Here is a 24,274-nt window from a genome sequence, read left to right as displayed (position 1 = left end):
AGAGTTCCTGGGTGCTTTTCTTGGTGTTTTCCTGTAATTGTTAATGGGAATGTACCTCCAATGTGGACAGAAGTCCATAATCCTAAATTTTGATTTAGTTAGGAAACAATGCTGAAACATCAGTTAAACAAAAATGAATGCTAATGCTCTGTATTAGTTGACCCCAGAAATGATATTAACTTTCTTTCTGAGACTCTGCTTGACCACCTGAAGACTGTATGCTTGCTGTGGGGAGATATATTTTCCACTCAAAGCATTTACTACATGATGCTGTATGATAATGGTTCCTATGAACAATGGCTCCTATCTCAGTAGATTATTAGCTGCTTTACAGCAGAACTGTGTCCTGTTAACATTGCCTCCCTGGTACCAGTACAGTGGGAAGCAAGCATGGTCATAGCCAGTGTTTGTTGGATTTCTTTTTTCTGAAATGGCCCCATTCTTTTCCCTTCTCATTTATCACTTACCCATTTCTCACTTTCTTTAGGTACTCTCCATCTGTCCCAAGGACATGAGAGCGGATATCTGTGTTCATCTAAACCGGAAGGTTTTTAATGAACATCCTGCTTTCCGACTGGCCAGTGATGGGTGTCTGCGCGCCTTGGCAGTAGAGTTCCAAACCATTCACTGTGCTCCTGGGGACCTCATCTACCATGCTGGAGAAAGTGTGGATGCCCTCTGCTTTGTGGTGTCAGGATCCTTGGAAGTCATCCAAGATGATGAGGTGGTGGCTATTTTAGGTACTGTGAACTTTCCTAATATAGTAACAAACACATAACAATTTTAGAGATTTTGCTTCTCAGGTTTCTAAACATAAATTTTCTTTGTTTGGTGACTGTGGAAATTGGGCCACTAATAAGATGATGAATCTTAATGGAAACTAGTAATGCTGTCTCAGTAAGGGACATTAGTATTGGTCACAGCCTAATGGGCTACGTGAGGGTTTGATTAAACTTGGACAATATCAGGACAGCTCCTTTAAATGAAAGTTGATTTTAGTTTAGGGTGTTTTTAAATGTAAGTTGACTTTCCATTGATTGTTGAGTTAGTAACCCAGGTAGTTAGTCTTAAGGACACATATGGCCATCTAGTTCAACCTTTTCCTTTTGAGAAGAGCCCAGAAAAGCTCTGTGACTTGCCCAACTAGTAAGTCAGTGGCTTAGGGCTTGAGCACAGATCATCTTGTTCCTGCTCTGCCTTGTTACACTGGACCTAAGTAAGGAGAGGAAGGTACTGAAGAGGTTAATGGACCTGACCCATTATTTTGGAGTAAGTACAATGTAAGTAAAGTAGATTTAGTTTTATAAAGCTGGTTCCATCCATCCATCTCCATAAATGAGGAGAATTATTTGGCTAACAATAAATTCATTCTAAAACACAGAGCCTCAGTAGACCATTGTATTAAGAACAACAGCACAAAGGTAGTGACAATGCATGTATGTGACAAAATTTTAATAATTTATGTATTTGGGGATACTGTAAGATACATGTCTTGGTAAAAACGTTGCTAAGTGAATTTCTAGATCATTTTCTGCACAAACATTGCAGCAGGTTCAAGAAATACACATAGATATAAAAAGAAGCAATAATGAGGTCAGAGGAGAATCACTCCTTGTTTTTTCCTCAGGTAAAATAAGTTAGAATTACAAGATGTCAACTGGATTTTGATCACATTTTTCATGGCTTGTGTCTCATGAAAAATGAGCTTCATCTTTTAAACTATTAGATTCTTAGCTACCGAGGTCAACCTACCGTAGCTAGAATGCCACTTTTTCTCATAAGGAAAAAGATTGACTGATGGATTTTAAAAAACTACAAAAGCAAAACTGATCTCAAATTCAACAAAAAATGAAAAACTGATTTCAAAAAGCACAAGTACTTGAAGAGGACAGAACTCAGAATTGAGAAGAAATGACCTTTCATAGGAAAACTGTTTCTGTAAAAATTGTGAGTGATAGGAAATGGTTCAGGGTTGCAGATGAATGAACACCATTGTTTGTAAACCTTTCCTTAACTGTTTATAGATAGTATTACAGTTACAGTTAAATTCCTTCTAGAAATTATTTTTTAAAAATATGTTGGCAGGGGCCTGGAGCTGTAGCTCAGTGGTAGAGCACTTGCTCTGGGTTCTATACACACCACTGAAAAATAAAAACAAACCAAAAGGAAAGAAAACAGTGTTTTAGAATCAGTACTCTGGGTATGATTAGTGCTAGCTAATACTTGTCCTGCTTTGTTTTCTGGAGTATAACAAAATGTAGATGATCCTTCATAAATGTGCATGCCACTAGAATGATCTTAGATGGCAAAATTAACTATGCCCATGCTACAACCCTTCTTGTTCACTTAAAGAGGAGGAGAAGACACAGCCTCAAAAAGACATATTTTATTCTCTTGAATGTTCATGTCAGTGAGGACTGGTGGGAAAGCTGACATCGCTATATTACACAAAAGCCAGTGCTGTCACCACACATCACCACAGTTGAGACTCATTGTCACATGTTTTGCCTTATTTTCTTCATTACAGCTGTACTTTAGTAACTCCTTTTCTGAAAGAGGGTTGGAGAAAGCACTGAGTATAGTGCTTCTGGGCTGGGTCTGCTAAAATGGAATCATTTGCTCAGCGAGACAGACAAAATGCATTTTCCTTTCATTTTAAAATAAAATGGTAACTGATTTTACCCAATGATACAGTAAAATGAACACAGAGGCCCTGGGTATTAGACCAGTCTCATTATATATCTGTCACATTTTATTTCTTTGAGTGTGTGCTTTTTGTTCTCCTTCCTCAAAAAAATCTCAGGATTCCAAGACTTTTCATACCTAGGCTTAATGAGTTAAATTATATGAGCACCTCACTGACAATCTTCTTTATTTTCTTCTTTTTTCCTATTGGATCAGCCAAGAGGCAGTTAAATTAGGATTTTTTTTAAACATTCAGATTGCTTAACAATGGTTTAAGAAAGAGAGAAAAATACTAATTTATAGTTTCACATTTGACATTTTAAGGACTGTCCCCTTCGTTTCTTGGTCCTCATTTTTTTCTCCCTCTTCTTATTTTGAGTACCTTGATTTTGAAACAATTACAAGGTTAAAGAAACATTGCAAAAATATCAAGGTATGCACTGTGACCTGTCTATTTTTAGGTTCTACCTTAATGCTTAACTTGATTAGGTTTTCTTACCTTTACTTGATTAGGTTTTCTTACCTTTACTTATTATCAGGCTTTGCTATCTCTCAGGCTTATTCATTTGAAGGTAGAGAAGGGAGGTTGTTTTAAAATTAATTGGAGTCTCTGAATCCCAAAACAGGTGCAGTTTTATTCTTTTGGATCCTTGCCTCCATACAAGCTCTTGGAAGGTGCATAATTCTTCAGTGTGTCAAAAGTGCTAAGGAGTTTAATGAATAAGTTCTGAAGCATAACTAATTAATGGAAAGATTAAAAAGTGTAGTCAACAAGTACTTCCTTTTTTAACACTGGAAGATCACTTCAAGATGTTTGTCTAAATAGAGCATCTGAATATAATTGCAGTTCATGTCTTTCATCATTTGAAATTCTTTCAGTTCTTACACCTCCCACCTTCTTTTGACCTTCCTACTTTTTATAAAACACAAAGAATTCCAAATTAAGTTCTTGATGCATACATAATATTTTATATTCTTTAATGTCTTCTTGCTTTTTAGTTTCTACTATATAATTACTTAGTGTGAACAGATTTATTGGTGAGGTTAACATAGCCAGGTTACTTCTAAATGTCTTGACAAGTATATTGTACCTTTCAGAGATATAAAAATAGCATTTCCCCACTAACAATAGACCATACTCCTAACACATTTTTTGTACATATTCACATTTTGTCTTTTCTGACTTTATTGATTATTAGAACTATAGGATTAGAGTTCTTACATTAAGACGATCTTTATCTTAAGCCTTTTAATTATAATTTTTAATTCCCAAGAGAGCTATGATTGTTTATGTAGTATCTGAATAGAAATGTTAAATGTTGTTATAGGCTTGGTGGAAGGAGGTATAACAGAGGAAAGAAAAGACAAATTAAATGGACTTAATAACATAAGAAAGTTTTTAGCACCTACGTCAAGATTCTATTTTAATTAGAACTAGTTATTTAAAATCTATCTCTGTTAATATTTGTGTATTATCAGAGGAAACATAAATGATGGTTCTCAAAATTTGAAAATCTGCTTCTTTTACTTATTCCAAAAGGAAAAAAAACCCTGAGATTTGAATGAATAATATTTTTTTATTCGAAAATGTGACTTTTATGCAGTGGTTAAGATTTTTCTTGTATAAACTTGCTATTAGGAGTCAAGTGCTTCACACTTTAAACACTTTAAAGGGTTTTTCCAAAGTTCCAGAATATTGTTTTCTTCTGTGTTCACATTTCTTCCATGTTTTGGATGCTGAACTGTGAAAACTGTGTATCTTTTAAGAGTTTCTCAGCCTTAAAATAGTTTTGATAATACACAAGCCTATAATCCTGCAAGTTTAAGCTTAACTTCAAACTATTCCCCAGCAACTTTCGAAACTAAATGTTAGTTATTATATTTCCTTGGTGTCTCTTAATCGTATTTTTAACATTAATTACTATGACAGGTGCCTTAAAAATTTGGTCATTAAGTCATTTGGTCGCTAAGTCCCCTCTAGAAGACTTATTCAGTTACAATCTGTCCTCAGCTTCAACTTCCAATTCTAGATAATGCTGCCACAAAATGATTATCTTAAAATATATCTATTTCCTCATTAGGTTTCCTACCATGCCTAGCATCTGGAGGATGAAATGTAACTTCTACTGTGGCCAAATGGTTATTTAGGTCCTAGTCTTTGCCTTCTGTGCCTGACTTGTGCCATTCCTTTCCCTACCACATTCCAACCATATTGAATTTCAAGAAGCTTTCTGAGTTTTATTAAGTTCTTTCTTACAGCTTTTGAATCTACTGTTTCCTTGTTCAGATTACTTTCATCTTCATTTTAGTTGTGTGTCTCTTGCTTCATCTTTTTTAGCCTTTCCTTTATTGTCCTCATTGGGTTAGCTGCCTCCATTTTGTGCTTCCAGTGTGCATGATTATATAGAATTTCTAGCAAAGCATTAGTCAGCTTTCTCACTGTTGGGCACAACACCAACACCTATAATTTAAAGTAGGAGAGGTTTAATTTGGCTCACAGTTGCAGAGGATTCAGTTCATGGTCTTCAAGCTTCAAGGCAGAAAAAACATGGTAGAAGTTGGGGCAAAGCTGCTTAGTTCATAGTGACCAGAAAGCAGAGCAAGAGGACAGTGCTAGAGAGGAAAAGTCAAGGAACAAGACATAGATTCCATGGCCATGCCTGCGTGAACCACCCAGATACACCTAAAAGTATGCCATACCAATCCCTGCAGTCGATCCTAAAGAAAATCAAGGTAACACTGTACACTGACCACCACATCCCTATTCTTGTCAACTTCATACCCAAATACATCTCCTTAAACCATACTTAATCTCCAAATAAAGACAATAACAAGTTTATAATTCTGCCAAACATAATGCACATGTGCTATATGCAACTAGAAATGTTCTTTTTCCAAAGTTTCAAGAGTTGCAACATTTTTCAAAAGTCCAATTCTCTTCTGAGGCTCAAACAAACTCTTATCCATGAATTTATGTTTTAAAAAGTTATATCCTAAGGTACAGTGGAACAGGGCAAACACTCTCATTCCAAAAAGGGAGGAATAAAGGTATAGAGAAGAGTTGGACCAAAGCAAGACCAAATCCAAACAGGGAAAATATTAAAATTCTATAGTCTCCATATCTGGTGTGGAGGGATACATGGTGTTAAAATGTGAGTTCCAAAATGCTTGGCAGCTTTACTCCTGTGCCCTTGCCAATTGTACCACATAGCCTCTCTCCTATGTTGGCTCCACTGAGGGCTTTCAGGTTTCCTTCACAGGATTTCCATGTTCCTGACATCTCTGACTTTGCAAGGCCTCCACCACACATTTGGCTTCATTTCCAGCCTTTCACACACTGCCCTCTCAAGGGTCCCTTGCCTGGTCTCCCAGACTTTTCTTTGAAATCTGTGTGGAAGACTCCAAGAATTCACAATTATTTCATTCTACATACTGGTAAAACTAGCATTGCATGGATGATGCTAAGATTTGCTGTCAGTGCAAGTAGTAGACAGGACCCTGTAGTCCATGTCTTCAGGAGCCTCTAAGTGACTGGATGGCTAAGTACAGTGCAATGAATCCTAGAGAGCCAACTTCTGAGGAGGCCTTTCTCAAGTAGAGGTCCCAATGATTCTCTTCTCAGATTAGAGTTTTACATTTTTTCACCCTTGAGCCTGCAGTGAGTAGGGTCTTGCTAATTCCTGAAAAGTCCTCAAGGTATCTTTCTTTTTCCAGTACATAGCACTTGGTTTATTTTTAGTCACACTGATGTCTTCAGTAGCCACACCTCCTTTGGCTCCAATTTTACACATGGTTCTTTCTGGGCCAAAATTTAAGTTTTTTAGACTTATCTGTTCTGCTCTCCCCCAGTTCTCACTATAAACCTGGTTAAAAGCAGCCAACAGTATCCATCCCACAGCTTGATTGTTGAGCTGCCTTGAAATTTCTTTTGCCAGATTAGTCCACTGCCCTTAGTTTTAGTTTCCTGCAAATTCTCTGGGTATAGGGAAAATGTATATAAATTTTCTGCCAGAGTGTAGCACATGTGGTCTCTGTTCCAACTTCCAGTGAGGCCCTTCTTCACAAATGAAACCCCTTCGGCCTGGCCTTTACTGTCTACATTCTTATCAACATTCCAATCTTCTGAGGTCTGACCAGAATCATTCATAAGGCACTGCTTACTGCATTCTGAGGCTTCTCCAGGCTGGATTGCCAAACCTTTCCTCCCATAAACCAGTTCCAAAGGCTTCTGAACCACATGGTCAGGTATATTCACAGAAATTACCTCCACTTCCCTGGTACCAATTTTCTGTATTAATCAACTTTCTTGTTGCTGGACACAATACCTGACATCAACAACTTGAAGAGAATAGATTTAATTGACTCACATTTTAAGGGATTCAATCCATGGTTAACTGGAAGCTGGGAAGCAGAGCAGGGAAAAATACTAGAAAGGAAGGCAAAGGAACCAAACATAGACCTTAAAACCACTCCTCCATAACTCACACAGGCATACTCTGCTCTGCCAATCCCCCAGGTAGATCCCAAAGCCAGTCAGTTTAGCACTCCATCCTAACAACTTCCTGTTTTTCATCTTTATCCTCCTGTGAACACTTGAGAGGTCTTGCTCATTTTTGTATCTCTCATCTGTGACAGGGCCCCCTATACAGGTTCTCAGTAAAGATTTGTTCAGGGAATCAAATTAACTAGTACTTTACTTAGCCACAGAACTTTTTTTATAACTGTTTTAATTCTGATAACATAAAGCATACTATGCTGCCATTTTCTGTTTTGCCTTGAGATATGGACTACTCTCTGTTTCTCTTTGACTAGATGCTTATAATAAATGCTTTATGCATTTATTAAAAACTTAGATTTATCTTTAATTTATATCTATAATGAACTGAGGACATATTTTGCTACTGTTAATTGGTAATTTGGATAAAGAAAACAAGAAAGGCAAAAGTATGCTAATTATTTTAGGCCACTCATACCACTGTAATAAGATACTCCTTTCTTGTTCCCTATCAGAGATCTCTACTAGTGAAAAAAAAATCTAATTTATACACTGGTCATTGACCATGGTAGCAAAACTAAATTCAGTCCACTCAACAAGATTTAGCTTTAATTCCTAAAAATGGCATTTACTTTGCCAACAATTAGAATGAATGGTTCTACAAATCACAATTAATTTTACTAGAATATAAATATTTAAGAATTAAAAGGGTATCAAAGAAAAATCACATTTGTGTTTAATAAGGGAGTCTCCTCCCTATTTAAATAAAATATAAAGTCCATTCATACATTTTGATCTTAATATTTATCCATACTTTTAAAGTATATTTTTAAAGAATTTACTGTCTCCTTTGAAAGTGTGATTTAAAATATCAGTAGTTATTTTTGAGTACTCATTATTTTATATTCATTTCTATATCAAATCTTTTAATTAACCCAAGGAAGTATTGTCATTATCTTCCAGGTGAAGAAAGGTGAGCAGCAGTACTATCAAGTGATGTATCCCAGATCACAACTAATAAGTGCTACATGCAGAATGTGAATCCAGATGTGTCTGGACACTATGCCTGTGTTTTGACCATCAAATTTTAAAAAACTGTGCTCTGATATTAGGAATTTTTGAATAAACTTTTGAAATTGTACAATGGTTTGGTTTAATCTTAACTGAAAATAGAGTGCTTATATTAACTTTATTAATTTGCTTCCTTTTATTAACAAAAAGGTTTCTCTAATGGCATTACTGTGTTACATATATAACAGTATGTTTCACACAAATTCTTCACCAAATACTAATTTAGAAACTTGGCTAAGTATGAGCTGGTTAGAACAGCTTCTGAGTATCTAAAAACTCCACTAGAGGTGTTTAGGAGTGACGAGAACTAGGCCTTGCTAGGAGTTGCAGCCCACTGGGTTGTTGGGCATTAAAGTGAAAATGAATCTTGCCAGCGCTCCAAGATTGTAGGAATGGCCACAAATCTTGGCAGTTTCTTTCAGGGGAAGGTGGAGTCTGTAACCCTATTTCTTATGCCCATGTTGCTTTGGGACTTGTGTCAGCCCTTTTGTCAACTACTCTGTCCTTCTCTTAAGTGTTCTCTGAACAGGATGGGACTTATGAGAATTTCAGGAGTTTGACAGAGCAAACACCCAGGATACCATCACCACGGTCATGGTAATAGACAGACATATCCAACATCTTCCAAAGTTTCCTTGTGTCATTATTTTGGGGTATGTGGTCAGGATATCTAACATGACATCTACCATCTTAACAAATTTTGAAGTTCACAAGGCCATATTGTTAACTCTAGTCTCTACATTGTACAACAGATTTGTAGGACTTATTCATTCAGCATAGCTGAATCTTTGTACCAATGAGTAACAACTCCCCATTTCTTCCATCCCCTATTCTCTAGTGAACAATATTGTATTCTCTGCTTCTATGAGTTTGACTATTACAGATACTTCATATAAATGAAATCATGCAGTGCTTCACCTTCTGTGACTGGCTTACTTCATTTAGCATAATCCCTTCAGATCATGGCAGAATTTCTTTCTTTTTAAGACTAAATATTTTGTACTATCTATCTATCTATCTCATTGTCTTTATCCATTAATCTGATGAGGACCACATGGATTGTATCCATATCTTGCTATTGTGAATAACACTATAATGAATATGGTAGTGAGATATGTCTTTGAGATTCTACTTTTGATTCTTTTGGATAAATCCTCAGCAGTGGGCTTGCTGACTCAATGTATTAGAGTTAGGGTTAGAGCTAGGGTGTCAGATGCACTAACTGACAGGACAAGATAGTCATGATTTCTCCCACTTGACAGATGCAAAAAATGATAAATTAGTAGCAACATAAACCTTATTGTTGGCTGCAATTCTAAAATCTTTTTCAGAAAAAGAAAATAGAAGAGTTTCAAGATGCTATTAACTTTCTTAATTTAGATATATGTTTGGATTTCTCTATTTATATATTCTGTTTATAAATATATATATTCTGTTTATAACACATATAGTGCCAAAGTTGAAATTTTTAAGCCAGTTTATTACCATTGCTTCTACCGTTGTAAAGGTGATTTCTAATGCCTCTTATGATTGTTTTTAACTCTACTTAATAAAATCTATTTGGTTTAATCATTGTGTAAATAAATATCTACAAACTCAATAAATTGTTTACTTTTTGGTAGAGTTATTGCTTCCTTTTCTCAAAACATCTTTATGTTTTTTATCCACTATAATTTCAAGAGAATGACTGTGGGACTTAAATCACTGAGGATGAAGAGGCATCATCATCTAAAACATCTAAATGTTTTAAAAGATTCTATTCTAATTTAAAATTTTTAATTTTTATACTTCTATTCTTTAAAATGTTACTTTTTGACACTTGTATTTTGCAGTCAAAGTCTATTTAAAATCATATAATTTAATAACATAGTCTTGTCAGATTATAAAAATTTTGAATATTTGAATATATTATGAATATTTTATTACATATGCATTCATAATAAAGTTTAGTTCCCAACTGCAATGAAGCCTTGGAGTGGAAGAAGGATTAGTAAATACAGTGAATATAGTTTATGCTCAGCGTTTTCTTATTCAGTTTTTTGGTGGTGTTGTTCCGTCCATTCCTCAATGTGGGGTATTGGAGTCCCTAATGTTATTGTAATACTGTCCACTTTGTCCTTCATGCCCATAGATATTTCCTTTTAATATTTACAGTTTCCGCTGTTGAGTATATACATATTTGCATTGTTATATCCTCTTGATGAATTGATCCCTTTTATCATAAAATAATGACTTTCTCCGTCACTTATTACAGTTCTTTTTCTTATTTGAAATCTGTTTTATTTCATCTAAGCATAGCTATCTATGTTCTCTTTTGGCCATGGTTTCATGGAATATTTTCTTCCATCCCTTCATTTTCATCTCTTTGCACACCCTTAAAGCTGAAATGGATGGATTGTAGGCAGCATATAGTTAGATCTTGTTCCTTTTTAAATTTATTCAGCCATTTTATGTCCTTTGATTGTATTGTTTAAAGCATTTACATTCAGGGTTATTGATAGATTAAAAGTAATTATTGGTATTGTTATTTGTTTTCTGGTTGTTTTGTAGCTCCTCTGTTCCTGTCTTCTCTTGTTCTCTACACTTATGATTGGGTGATTTTCTGTAGAGCTATCTTGATTCCTTTCTCTTTCTCATTTGTATATTTGCTATATTTTTTGTTGCTTTGTAATTATTGTGGGGCTTATATAAAACACTTTATAGTTATAATAGGTTATTTTAAATTGATAACATCTTCAGCTGCGTACAAATACTCAAGAATTTTACCACCTTATCATTCATATTTTTGTCAAAATTCACATCTTTTTATAGTGAATATACCTTAACAACTTATTGTAGTTAGAGTTATTTTTAGACCATTTTAACATTTAACATTTATACTAGAGATTTGAAAGATTATACACCATTATTGTAATGAAATATTTAATTTGACTATGGATTTACCTCTACTATTGAGCTTATACTTTCATATATTTTCATGATAGCAGTTATCATCCTTTCCTTCCTGATTGAAGAACTTACTTAAATATTGCCTATAAGACAAGTCTAATGTGATGACATCAAAATCAACAGGTAATAACTGAAAGTCTTTCCACTAAGATATGCTACAAGGCGGGAATACACACTTGTCACTTCTGTTCAGCATAGTAGTGGAAGTGTGAGCAATTAGACCAAAGGAAAAAAAATTAAGAGTAGGCATTCAAATTAGAAAGAAGGAGTATCCCTCTTTGCAGATGATGTGATCCTATATTTGGAAAACCCCAAATATTCCACAACAAACTCTTATAATAATAAATGAATTGTAATAAAAATCAGCATACAAAAATCAGTGGGATTTCTATATATGAATAATGATCTATTTGAAAAAGAAATTAAAATGATCACATAAGATATCATCAAAAAATAAAATCCTTAAGAATAACTTTAACCAAAAAGGTAACAGATTTTTACTCTGAAAACATTGATGAGAAAGAGATTGAAGAAGACAATTAAGTGGAAAGATACTGTGTGTTTATGGGTTGGAAGAATTAATACTGTTAAAATATCCATACTACTCAAAGAAGTATACAGTTTCAATTTCAATGACATTTTAACAGATATAAAAAAGTGTCCTAAGTTTTGTGTAGAACCATACACACACACACAACCTGCTTAGTCGAAGCAATACTGAGAAAAAAATCAAGGTTGATGACATCACATTTCATGATTTAAAATTCCACTGTAAAATTTTGATAATCAAAATAGTATGCTACTCCCATTAAAAACAGAAATAGAAGAATGGAACAGATAGAGTGTCTAGAAATAGATACAATCATGTACCCAGCTGATTTTTGACATGGGCATCTAGAAGATACAATGGGGGAAAGAATAGTTTCTTCAAAAATTGTGGTGAAAAACTGGATTGCCACAAAAGAATGAAATTGGACCCTTGCCTTACACTATACACAAAAACCAACTAAAATGCATGGAAGACATAAATGTAATCCCTGAAGCCACTAAATTTCTGAATAGAGGAAAAGCTTAACATTTGTTGTGGCAGTAATTTTCTGTATATCACACTGAAAACGCAAGCTACAAGAACAAAAATAAATGAATGGGACTACATTGACTCTGAAACCTTTCTGTATGTCAAAGAAAACAATCCAAAAAATGAAAAGGCAGCCTATGAACTGGAAAAAGTATTTGTAAACCTCTTATCTAGTAAGAGATTCATAGCTAAAATTTATAAAGAACTCCTAAATTCAATACAATAACAACAAATACCCAAATAACCTATTAAAAATAAGCAAAGCAGCACAACAAATGATATAACATGGCCCGTATTCACATGGAAAGGTTCTCAACATCACTATTAGGAAAATGGGCAACAAAAAACAATATAAAACATTACTCTAGACCTGTTAGCATGGCTACTACAAAAAGTTCAAGAGATAACAAATGTTAGCAAGGATGTGAATAAAAGGGAACCCCATTACATTGTTGATGGACATGTAGATTGGTACAGCTGTGATGGAAAACAGCATAGATTTCCCTAAAGAAATTAGAAATAGAAGTACTATGTGACCCAGCAATCACTTTTTTGGGTATATACCCAAAGGAGATGAAAGTACCATCTTGTAGAGGTATCTTCACTTCACTGTCTTTTGCAGACTTATTCACAACATCCATGATAAGGAAATAAACTGTAATGAATTAAAGAATAAAAAGTGTGTGTGTGTGTGTGTGTGTGCGTGTGCATGTGTATAATTATTATTAACCCTCGTACAAGGAGATTCTGGTATTTTTCACAACATGGATGAACCTGGAGGGTATTATACTAATTGAAATAAGCCAGTCCCAAAAATAAAAATATTGTGTGATCTTGCTTATATATGGAATCTAGAAAAAAAGTTAACTGTGTAGAAGTAGAAAATAAAATGATGGTTACCACAGGCAGGATAGGGTAGATAGAAATAGGAAGATGTAGGTGAATGGATAAAAAATAGCAGATATGTAGAATTAAAAAGTCTAAGAGATCTGATGTGCAACACGAGGAACCTAATTAATAAAATTCAATCAGATTGGGGATTTTGTTAAATAAGTAGATTTTTAGTTGCTCTTGGTGCATCTACAAACATAGTAATTATGTGAGGTGATAGATGTGTTACTTTGCTTCACTATAGAAAGAATTTTACTAATTATATGAACCCTATAACACATGTAAACCTCAGATATGCACAATAAAATTTAATTTTTAAAAAGAGGGAACATTATACATGAATTAAATACATTGTCCTGAAGAATCATCAAATACAGCCATTATTACATCCCCCCAAACACAGAAAACCAGTAAAGTTCAAATGATACTTTATTAGGGATCTGTTGGATATATTAATCAGGTATACTCACTGATAAGTAACTTTGTAATTTTATGCATTCATCTTATTCATATCATTGACTTACCAAATAATGTGTCTCACAATAAAAAAAAAATCTGGCTGTGAAATCAGTGCTGTAGACCTTAATCCATTGTTTTCATGACTCCTTTAATTACATTGTAGCTATCTGTGTTTTATCTTTAAATTTTCCAGATTCCTACTATATGAATCTTTAACATTAGCTTCTATTTTACAATCCTGTTTCCTGTGGTTTAGCAGTGAAATACTTCATAAGACTTGATGCAAAGAACTGAGAAAATATAAATAGACCAAACAACAACTTTCATGTTCAGTGCGAGTTTTTCCTCCTATTTTAGGGCTTTGAGGAGGTTAGTTCGCTCAAGCTCTAAAATGATTATAGCTGAGATTACGTGCACCCAGCAGGAGCTGACCTAAAAACCAGCATCAAGAATTCTATAGTCATGAAAATGAATAGAGTTCCAAATTCTCAAAGTATACAAAATCTTTGAAGTGAAGGAAAGGGGACTTCTTTATTGGATATCTATGTGTAATTCCATGTCTCCACAACCTGTGGTTTTTGCTGTTTAGTGTAAATGTCTATGATACGTCCTGAAGGAGGGCATCAGCCAGCTTTGTCGCATTTGGTGAAATCATTAATTGTCTTATGTCTATCTTCCTAGCAGTGCCATAAAGTTTGTTGGGCACTGAGTACCCATTAGGTGACATAGAAAGCTGAATAAAACAAACATATTTTGAAATGATTGATTAGATTCATATCCAGCTTATACATTGCAGATCCTAATTGGAAATTCTATGTCATGGAACAGTAATTATTGCTTATTATCAAAGTAAATTCTGATATTAGCCACATTTGTTGATTTTCCAATGCTTCACTAAATTTTTGGGGAAGAAAGCAGGGGTTGAAGTTTATTATGAGTTAATATTTTAATTTATTATTCTTTACACATCAGAGATTGATTTCCTTATAATACCAAAAAGCTAAATAATTTAATGTTTTAAACTTTTGAGTAGAAATAGGATTAGAATTTTAATTTCACTAGTTAGATAACATAAAATATATAATGTATATTTAAATGCATCCACAATTAAAAATGGTCTATAGTGGCAAACTTTTCAGTAATAACAGCCTGCTGTGGTACGCATGCCATAGGTTTGCCACCACTGGTCTATACGGAGAAGAGGAAATTACATGTATGTATCAACTCTCTTCAAACTATTTATTTAGCAATCAATGAATATTAATATAGTATTCTATGTATCTATGTAACTGTTTTATGATTTCAGTGTTATTAAAAATGTAAGGAAACATCTTTTAAAATAGTTTGCTATTTTTAAATAGTTTATGCAGATTTACTATAGGAAAATTTGGAAAACAGTACTCAACGAAAATCATTTAACATACTACTTGAAGCTATTTTTGCTATTATTTAAATGTATTTTTTCTAGCCTTATGTCTCTGTCCTTTATCTCAATTTATTATCAATTGACAAATTAATAATAAGATATAATACTTTATATGAGAATATAATTATAACATAATATACTTTGGCTTTATCAAGAAAAAATTTCTTAAGAAGTGAAGAAAAATTGCATTTCATGATTTTCTATTAGTCTTGGTACTTCAGTTTCATTTTATAGCTGTTACCATAACAGTATAATTCTTTGTATTATTTTTTCATTTACCAGTATAAGGTAAGGATTTTTTGCATGCTATTTCAAAACTTCTTTTAAATCTGTATTGATATGTCACATATATTTTTTACAATTTCTATTGTTTTTGGACATCTTTTTTTTATAAAATAGGGTGATTCATAACTTTGCTGTGAATTTTACATATGTTGGTTTTAATCTTTGAATTTATTCCCAGAAGTGAAAATATTGAGTGAACGGAATTAAAGTGTACCATGAAAATCAAATAGTTGAAACGTAATGAGTGTTTATAAATAGATCAGAGATTTTATTATAATTGGCAATTTGAGAAAGTGTCGTAGAAATGAATCAGTAAGAAATGTTATCCTTCTTCTATCTCTTTAAGGAAAAAGAAAAGTGTAAAAAGAAAAGATAGAGTAACTAATATTAAAGAGGAAGAAACAAAAGGTAGATTGAAACAGCCTGTTAAAAGCTTCTTATTTTGTAGCATTGGGAACTATGATAAACTATTAATAATTTTGGTTTATAAAATAATATATATAGAATGTAAGACAAAACCCACCCACTGTCCCATATACAAAAAGAACCTACCACTTTAATGCATTTACTTCTATGCTATGTGTATTTATGTAAATTGAGAGAGTGTGGGGTATCTAAAATGACACGACTCTATGTATAATTTGATATTCTGCTTTTATTATTTAGATGAGTATTTCTCTATGTCACTTTAAAAAAATCTATGCTATTTACTGGGTGCCTAATATTTTATAATATATTTATTCACTGATCTTTCTCTTACTGTACTTTATTGGACTATTAAAATATTACTTCAGTGAGCATTTCTATAAGTAAATTGGACACTTTCATAATTCAGAAAAAATTCCCATAATTGGAATTACTAGTTCAAAGAAAATGTCATGTGCAGATTTGTGAAACCTGTCTGTGTAAAAAGATATTGAGCTTATCTTAAATTTCTGTAGCTGAGGTCTCCCTTAGATTGTCATGGTGCTGTAGAGCCCTTGAGACTGTAATTGGGTACCAGGTTTCTAATGTTCCTTCCTTGAACAAATGTATGGCTATCAGACAGTTCCTTGAGTCTTTCCTCAAAGTCAGTAGCTAAAAGGAAGTTTTTTGAGGGTCCAGAAACAAATGAATTGCTTAAAATTAATTCAACATCTATTGTGGCTATTCTGTGGTGATCATATGGGGCTTTGACCGCTTCCTCTGTAAGGCAATAGCTGTTGTCTCCTGCTCTCCAGTGCTGCTTCTCACTAAGTCTCCTGGTTCTGGAGGGCTTCCTTGATCCTTGTTTTTCTCTTATATTTCTCTGATTACACTGTATTTTCTCTCTGCTGGTGTGATTGGAAGGATTGTATCTTTCTTCTTCTTTTCCTCATTCTGATTTTAATCTGCATGATGTGAACAGATATGTGCATATCTCTGGCTAGAGTGCAGAAAGAATACAGCATCCAAAGAGTGCTTTGAGGAAGGTTTTGCCCACCTGGGTATACTCCTCCTGTATTTTCCACTTGAAAACTTTCCCACAGATATCAAACAAAGAGAGAAGTTGCTTACACTCCAGGGGCCAACAGCTCCAGGGAAGTGCCTCAGCAGAAGAGCCTTTTGGGATCTCTGATATTTGACTTTACCTCATTCCCTTTATTTGGGGAACTAAGTACCATTAAGTTTAGGCTACTAGTGGATGGTGCCCTGAAATGAATATGTAATTTGTGTGATTTTTTTCAAAAAGCCATCTACATTTAACTGTAGTACAGCTTTCTTCATGGGACAGTTTGTGCAATAACACATCTGGGCCTCCATGTTTTACACAGGTCAGGTCCTTAAGCTTAGGCCTGAGCCCTGCACCTTCTGAGAGGCTGGACAAGTACAGAGGGAGGGGCACCCTTTGGGGACTAAGACAGGCGAGTCTTACTCTACTTTAAGCACAATACTTAGTTACTGAACAGTACAATTACATATATAAAGGCTGTAACAGCACATCTTTGTATATTGTATTTTATTGTCATCATAACAGAAAAAGCAGAAAGGATAAAAATAAAAGTTATCTTTTCTCCTTTTTGTCAGAATAGAAAAAGGTAAAATGGTAGAAGATATTAAAGAGGAAGAAACTCTTCCTCTTTATTATGAGTTAATATTTTAGTTTCTTATTATTCTTTTCACATCAGGGATTTATTTCCTCATAATACCAAAGGAGAGTTTTGGCATCTCTGTTGATTTATCTTTATTCATGCCAATCTAGATTTCCACCACTGAATTCAGGTTAATGCTAATTTACTTGTTATGTGAAAGTGTGGCACTGTGTTATGTGTATCTAAATGGGGTCATGTTCTCAGCTCAAGATTATGCTACAAGATCAATGTCATTATGAAATTGAATAAAAATAGTATGAGAAGTGTTGTAGACACTAATGGTGGGTCTTTAACTGTTTTCCAGGGAAAGGCGATGTATTTGGAGACATCTTCTGGAAGGAAACTACTCTTGCTCATGCCTGTGCAAATGTGCGGGCACTGACTTACTGTGACCTACACATCATCAAGCGAGAAGCCTTGCTCAAAGTCCTTGACTTTTACACAGCTTTTGCAAACTCATTCTCAAGGAACCTCACTCTGACATGCAATTTAAGGAAACGGGTATGTGGTCCAAGTCTGCTTCACATTGGTTCACATCTAGAGGGTTAATATGTACACATGTTCTATTAGCTGAGGAATGGAAAGTTATTTTATTTTACAGCACTATATACTCATCAATATGTAGTGATAAAATATTCTTTCCCTTTATACATATTTTGCTTTTTAAGGAATAATGACACTCTGATTATATGAGTAAATATTTGAGCGTTTGTCATTTAAGATGGAAAATGCAAAACTGACTTGAGGAAAAACAAGTGAACTTTAAACCATACAATAACATAGTTATAATATTTATATATATTTATATATAATGAAATAATTTATAATGTCATAAAATGAATACCAATGTATTTTACTTTATTATACATATAATTCTTTAAAGCTGGTAAGGTTAAGCTGGTTCCCTACTTTACATTCCTAACTCTTTAAACCCTTCTTCTCATTTAATAATCAATTAACAAAGCTTACTCTCCATTAATTCTTTCAAAGAACACTATCTCAAAAATTAATTAGCCATATGACATAGCCTACAAATAGGTATAGAAATACTTTACTTTGTACTGTTGCTGCAAATTTAATCTTCATTACTATTTTCTTTTTTATTGATGAGTGTGACATAAATTTAATTTGCATAAAAAATCTCCTAGCTCTGATTTATAGGTCATTGAGCATTGGCCAGGGTTCTTTTATTGACAAAAATGAAATATATGTTTGGATAACTACACTTATGGAATTTCATCTAAAATGATTGCCTGTCTATAGTGAAGTATTTTGAAATAACCATCCTTTCTTTCTGCCACCTCTTATATAAAACATTTGTTGCAGTCAACATGGATGAAAACAATCAAACCAAGAGCAAAATTAATGTCTATACTGTAGTAATATAGAAATGAAATAATTAAGTCAGTGTGACTCCTTCTCAGGGTTATAAGAGAAGACAAGAGTAGCTGGAGTGGTATTCGTGTTGGCTGTGTTACAACGTTCGATCAATGTTTGAACAACATTTCTAGCTTATATTTTTGTTAACAGTCATTAAATCAGACTAAACACAGAGCCCTGTGCTCAGATGCTTCAAGTGTAAATAGTATGTGGAACAATGGCGAGATGGATGTGGCAGGAACTGCCACATAGAAACTTCCTTATTTGTTCATTAGGAAACTCAAAGTCCTTTTGGTCTGTGCTCCACTTTTTGCAATTTCAAGTTTCTCATATACAAGTAGCCTGTTAGATACTAAAATTTGTCAGATTTGAAAAGTTTCCCCATTTTGCAAGATTATCAAAGCTTCTACTCATTGTCATTCAGTTCTTTGGGACGTATCTTATTTGTCACTGTTCCCCTCAAAACTATGCCTCATTTTATGTTTATAATAGTTTATGTTGTGTCTCATTTCATGTTTATAATAGTTCTGTGAAACAGAGCAGGCAGTTATTCTTCAGGGCCAGAGAGGAATTAAGCAGCCAAAGGACAGTTTTGCAATGTGAAGTTTCAAAGAAAGATAAGTAAAACAAATCACCAGTAAAAAATAAATTTAAAATAAGCTCATCACAAGGTTCTGTTGCCTCTTTTTCTCTTGCACACACAAGTGAGCTCACATTTCATAAGTGAAGAGAGCTGGGTGCCATACCAGTGTGGCTGCCTCTCCTAGGAAGACAAGCTGGAGACAGAAGATTCCACATTTTCGCTTTGTTTTGTCTTGTTTTAGTGGGACCTGGAATGAATGAAAGATGTGCCTGTCTTCACAGTTCCCAGTGTGCTCAGGTACATCCAGTGGCTTCTTCCCTTCATAACCTGTTCCCTATAGCAGCATGTGTCACTTTTTTATAATCTCAGCTCTGTTGCTTTTGATGGGTTGTTTCAGTAATGTGACAAATTGTGGGATCAGGGTGTACTGTCAGTGTCACTTTATTCACAGGGGAAAAGGAAAAGAGAAAATGTGAATAAATCTCTTCTAATGACTAGTAATGTAAACTACCCTTTTGAGGGCCTATTTTATTTTATTTATTTTTTAAAAAAAATTTTTGAGGGCCTATTTTAAATAGCCAAGAACTTCAGCAATATTCTGCATATAATAGTGATTTAAATGTTCACAACCCACAATTGAGGAATATGCTCTTCATTGCATCGGTGAGGAGGTGGAGATTCTAAGATTGGTACTGAGAGTTGACAAGTAAGTAATGGATTTTCTCTGGATTTGAATCCATCTCTGATTCTAAGACCTGGACTTTTGTAAATTCTACCATGTTGCTTTAGCTTGTCAATGTAGCTGTTCCCCCCCGCCAAACCATATTTCATAGATATCTTCTATAGAGCTTCTCACTTACCCATTCACTTTATTCCACATTGATCTATTAATAGAAAATATTTTGTTTTCATTGCTATTATTGTAAACTTATTACATTGAACATTTTTTGTCAATTGTATATCCAAAATTATATTCTTAGTATGCTAGGAATCACATAACCCTCCTGGATCTTGGGTGAGGGCATGCTCCTGATGATTAAGGGGAACAGATTTTGACCTCAAGTTTCTAACTCTGGTTACATCAGTTTATAGAGTGGTTCAGTGGAGGGGTTTGCAGAATGTGCAGGTTTTAGTGCTGCCACAGGAAGAAATAGGATATTTCTTTAGCTACCAGCAGCCATCTCCATTAGGGAAAAATGAGATGCCTGCTATGAATACCTAACTCCTTCGAACCATCTTCAAACTCTTCTGTGTAAAATTTCTAGAGCAATAGCTACCAATTTCACCTAACAGCTAGAGCAGAGGTTGACAATTTTTTTTGTCAAGGACTAGAGAGTGAGTATTTTAGACTTTGTGGGGCAATCTCAGCTACTCAACTTTTCAAAAGCAGCTGCCCTAACCATGACAAAATGCTATTGAGCGGTTGGCTTACATACCAGGCCGTTTATTTCTCTCACTTCTGGAAGCTGAGAAGTCCAAGATCAAGTTCCTGACACCTTGGTTTCTTGGTGTGGCCTCCCTGCTTGCAGATGATCATGTTCTCAAAGTATCTGTCTCTTCTCATGGGGCGCTAATCCCATCACGAGGGCCCTACCCTTCTGAACTCATCTAGAGCCTAATTACCTTCCAAATTTCATGACATTAGGATTAGAGCTTCAACATATGAATTTGGGAAGGGGAACAAAATTCAACCCATAAGAGCAGCCATAGATAATGGGTTAATAAATGAATGTGGCTGTGTTTCAATAAAACATTCTTTACAAAACAGGTGGCTGTCTATGGGCCTTAAGCGTATTGCCTGCTGAAAACAGAGGACTGAAGTAAATGAGACAACAGAAAGAGAATTCTCTCCTTTTGTATTAGAAAACAGATCTCTGCTACTTGCTACCCAGGCAGAGAGTTATCAGGAGCAGAATATGCCATACATGAGGGAAGACTGCAAGAGCCAAGCAGCAAGCATACAGGAGGGAGGAATGGCACACAGTTACTGTGGAAACTGGGCAGTTCACACTAGGTAAAAGGGACAGCTGCTGCTTAGTCTGGTTATACATTTCCTTGCTGAAATGTCAGCCTAATGTTTTGTGGGGTTTTTTTTGTCTTTTTCCATTAAGTTTATTGGTACATTTTAGGTATAAAATACAGTTACATTCATCATTGGGATCTTGTACCTTTACATGAGTCTCTTGGTTCTTATTTTTTTCCCCTTCCCCTGCCCTCCCTTCACCCCCTCCACCCTTCCCTATTTGCAAAGACCTTGTTTCCATTTTTTTCCTCTTCTCATATTTTTTCCTTTCCCTTTTTTCCCTTCCCCTACACCTCCCAATTCCCCTGCTCTTTTAGACCTTTTCTTCCTGTTACACAATATCAGTTATACATTTTTTAAATTACAATATTAAGATCTAGGAGACATTACCACAGATTTTACAGAATTTAAAAGGATATAGAAAGCATATTACAAAAATCTTTTTTGAAATAAATTTGACAACTTCTAAGAAGTAACTTAGAAGACAAAATTAATGAAACTAACTCTGGAGGAAATATAAAATTTGAATAGCACCTATTAAAGAAAGTATGTTCCTAGCTTGAAAACCTACCTATATGACAACAGCAGGCTCATAAACATGTTAACTGATAAATTCTATCAAACATTTAAAGCAGAAAAAAGAAGGAACACTTCTCCCCTCATTTTAGGAAATCAACATTGTGCTAATCCTAAAACTGGATAAAGATAATAGAAGAAAAAGTATGAACATAGCTAGAAATTTGTTTAACAAAACAAACTCTTAGAAGTCAGATCTGGCAGTATGTAGAAAGTGGTTTTATTATAGGGATGGCAGTGTTGGTTCAGCATTGGAAGATCCACCCCCAAAAGTCACCATTTTAACAGAGGAAAGGAGAAAGCCATATGATCCTGTCACTAGTTGGAGAAAGAGTATTGGACTAAATTCTACAGCTGTTCATGGTAAAAGCTATCAAGAGACTAGAAGTAGAACAGAACCTTCTCAACAGATCAAAGACATGTACTCCATACTTCCAACAAAAACTCCTTCTATGAATGGAGAAGATACAAAACTTTCTCCCTAAAGTGGGGAACAAGGGCATATATGCCTACTCTCCATCTGTCCATTAGACTTTGAAACATAGGTCTAAACCAAAATAGTCTGGCAATAAAATGACACAACTAGGATAGGATTGGCATGACAGAAGCAAAATCTTTATATGTAGATGAAATGATCATCTACAGAGAAAATACTAAGAAATCTCTAGGAGCCCCTAGAACTTGTACTTGAATTTAGCAGGATTAGAAAACACAAGGTATATATAAAAATTCAGGTCTGTGTATACTTGCTATAAATGAAGAACTGGATATTGAAATTTTAAAGTTATGTAGGAGTACAAAGGATCCAGAAAAGCCAAAAACAAAAACAGTGTTGGAAGATGTTTAGCACCCAATTTTAAGACTTTTTCTAAAGCTACAGTAATCAAGGCAGTGTTGGTGTAAGGAAAGACATATAGATCATTGGAATAAGACAGAGAATCTAGGACTAGAACCACACATATATGGTCCACTGAGTTTTGAAAGATTATTTAACATTAGCATTTTATAGACTATAAACTCGATTCAAGAGCTGAGGAAGAGATAATGTCTTCAGCAAATGGCACTAGAACACCTGGCATCCGTATATAAAAAATTAACCTCAACCCTTTATTTCCATACATGAAAATAACTTGAAGGGATCTATGAACCTAAATAAGAAAGCCTAAAAGTATAAAACTTTAAGAAGAAATTATAAGGGAAAATATTTAAGAATTCAGGGTAGGCAAGAACTACCTAGGATACAAAAACCATGATGTATAAAAGAAAAAAATTGATGAGATTCCATCAAAATTTAGAACTTTAAATGACATCATTAAAATGAAAAGTAGTCCTTAAACAGAACATATTTACAATGCATATAACCTATGAGCAGAATATATAAAGAATTTTTAGAGCTCCTTAATAGACAACCCAATTAAAATGTAGACATAAGAAGATGATCAATAGCCAGTATAGCACAAGGAGTGGTGTGCAATTCTAGAATCAGAAAAATACTGATCAGTACAATAATAAGAATTATTATTGTATTGAATTATATTGAATTATACACTCATTAGGGAGATGAAGTCAAAAGTTTTAAAAGCTTTGTCATGACTTTTTCTTTTTGTTGGATTATCCCCCTTTGTGTTTAATTTGTCACGCCCAATGGATTCATTCTGCTGGGTTTTCTGGGGTTGTGATCCCATTGTCTGTTCCTAGGGTATTGTCTAAAATATTTTGGAGTGCTGGTTTGGTATTCATGAAGTTCCTGAGGTGCTCTTTATCATGAAAGCATCTTATTTCTCCATCAATTTTGAAAGATAGTTTTGCAGGGTACATCAATCTGGGTTGGAGGCTGTTTTCCTTTAGTGCTTGAAATACATCACTCCAAGCTCTTCTTGCCTTGAGGCTTTGCATTGAGAAGTCTGCTGTGATTCTGATGGGCTTTCCTTTGTATGTGATTTGTTTCTTTTCTCTTACTGCTTGTAGAATTTTATTCTTCTGTTGGATTTCTGGAATCCTAACTATTATATGCCTATGTGTAGATTTTTTTTGATGAAGGTTAGCTGGAGTCCTATATGCCTCATTTATCTGTATGTCAAGTTCTTTTCCCCTCCTTGGGAAGTTTTCTGCCATCACTTCTGTGAACAGATTTTTTTATGTCATCTGCACTCTCTCCTCTTTCTTCATTGAGTCCAATCAGTCGTATGTTATTCTTCTTTGCATCATCTAGCAGCTGCTGGATTGATTTCTCATGTTGTCTTACAATTTTAAAGCAATTTT

General features: G+C 34.4%; 1 protein-coding gene across 1 annotated transcript in view; it reads left to right on the top strand.

Moving 5' to 3' along the window:
* The window catches only part of Kcnh5 (potassium voltage-gated channel subfamily H member 5), a 393,245-nt gene that overhangs the window by 297,993 nt on the left and 70,978 nt on the right, over window positions 1–24,274 (top strand). The window contains exons 9-10 of the mRNA XM_004837427.3: window positions 488–740; window positions 17,755–17,951. Coding sequence (XP_004837484.1) covers window positions 488–740; window positions 17,755–17,951 — 450 coding nt within the window. The remainder of the gene's footprint in view (window positions 1–487; window positions 741–17,754; window positions 17,952–24,274) is intronic.

Source organism: Heterocephalus glaber, unplaced genomic scaffold (assembly GCF_053883595.1).
Source record: "Heterocephalus glaber isolate CG9 unplaced genomic scaffold, H.glaber_assembly_v1.0 deba00001608, whole genome shotgun sequence".
NCBI lineage: Eukaryota > Metazoa > Chordata > Mammalia > Rodentia > Bathyergidae > Heterocephalus > Heterocephalus glaber.
This window is presented reverse-complemented; position numbering and strand designations above follow the sequence as displayed.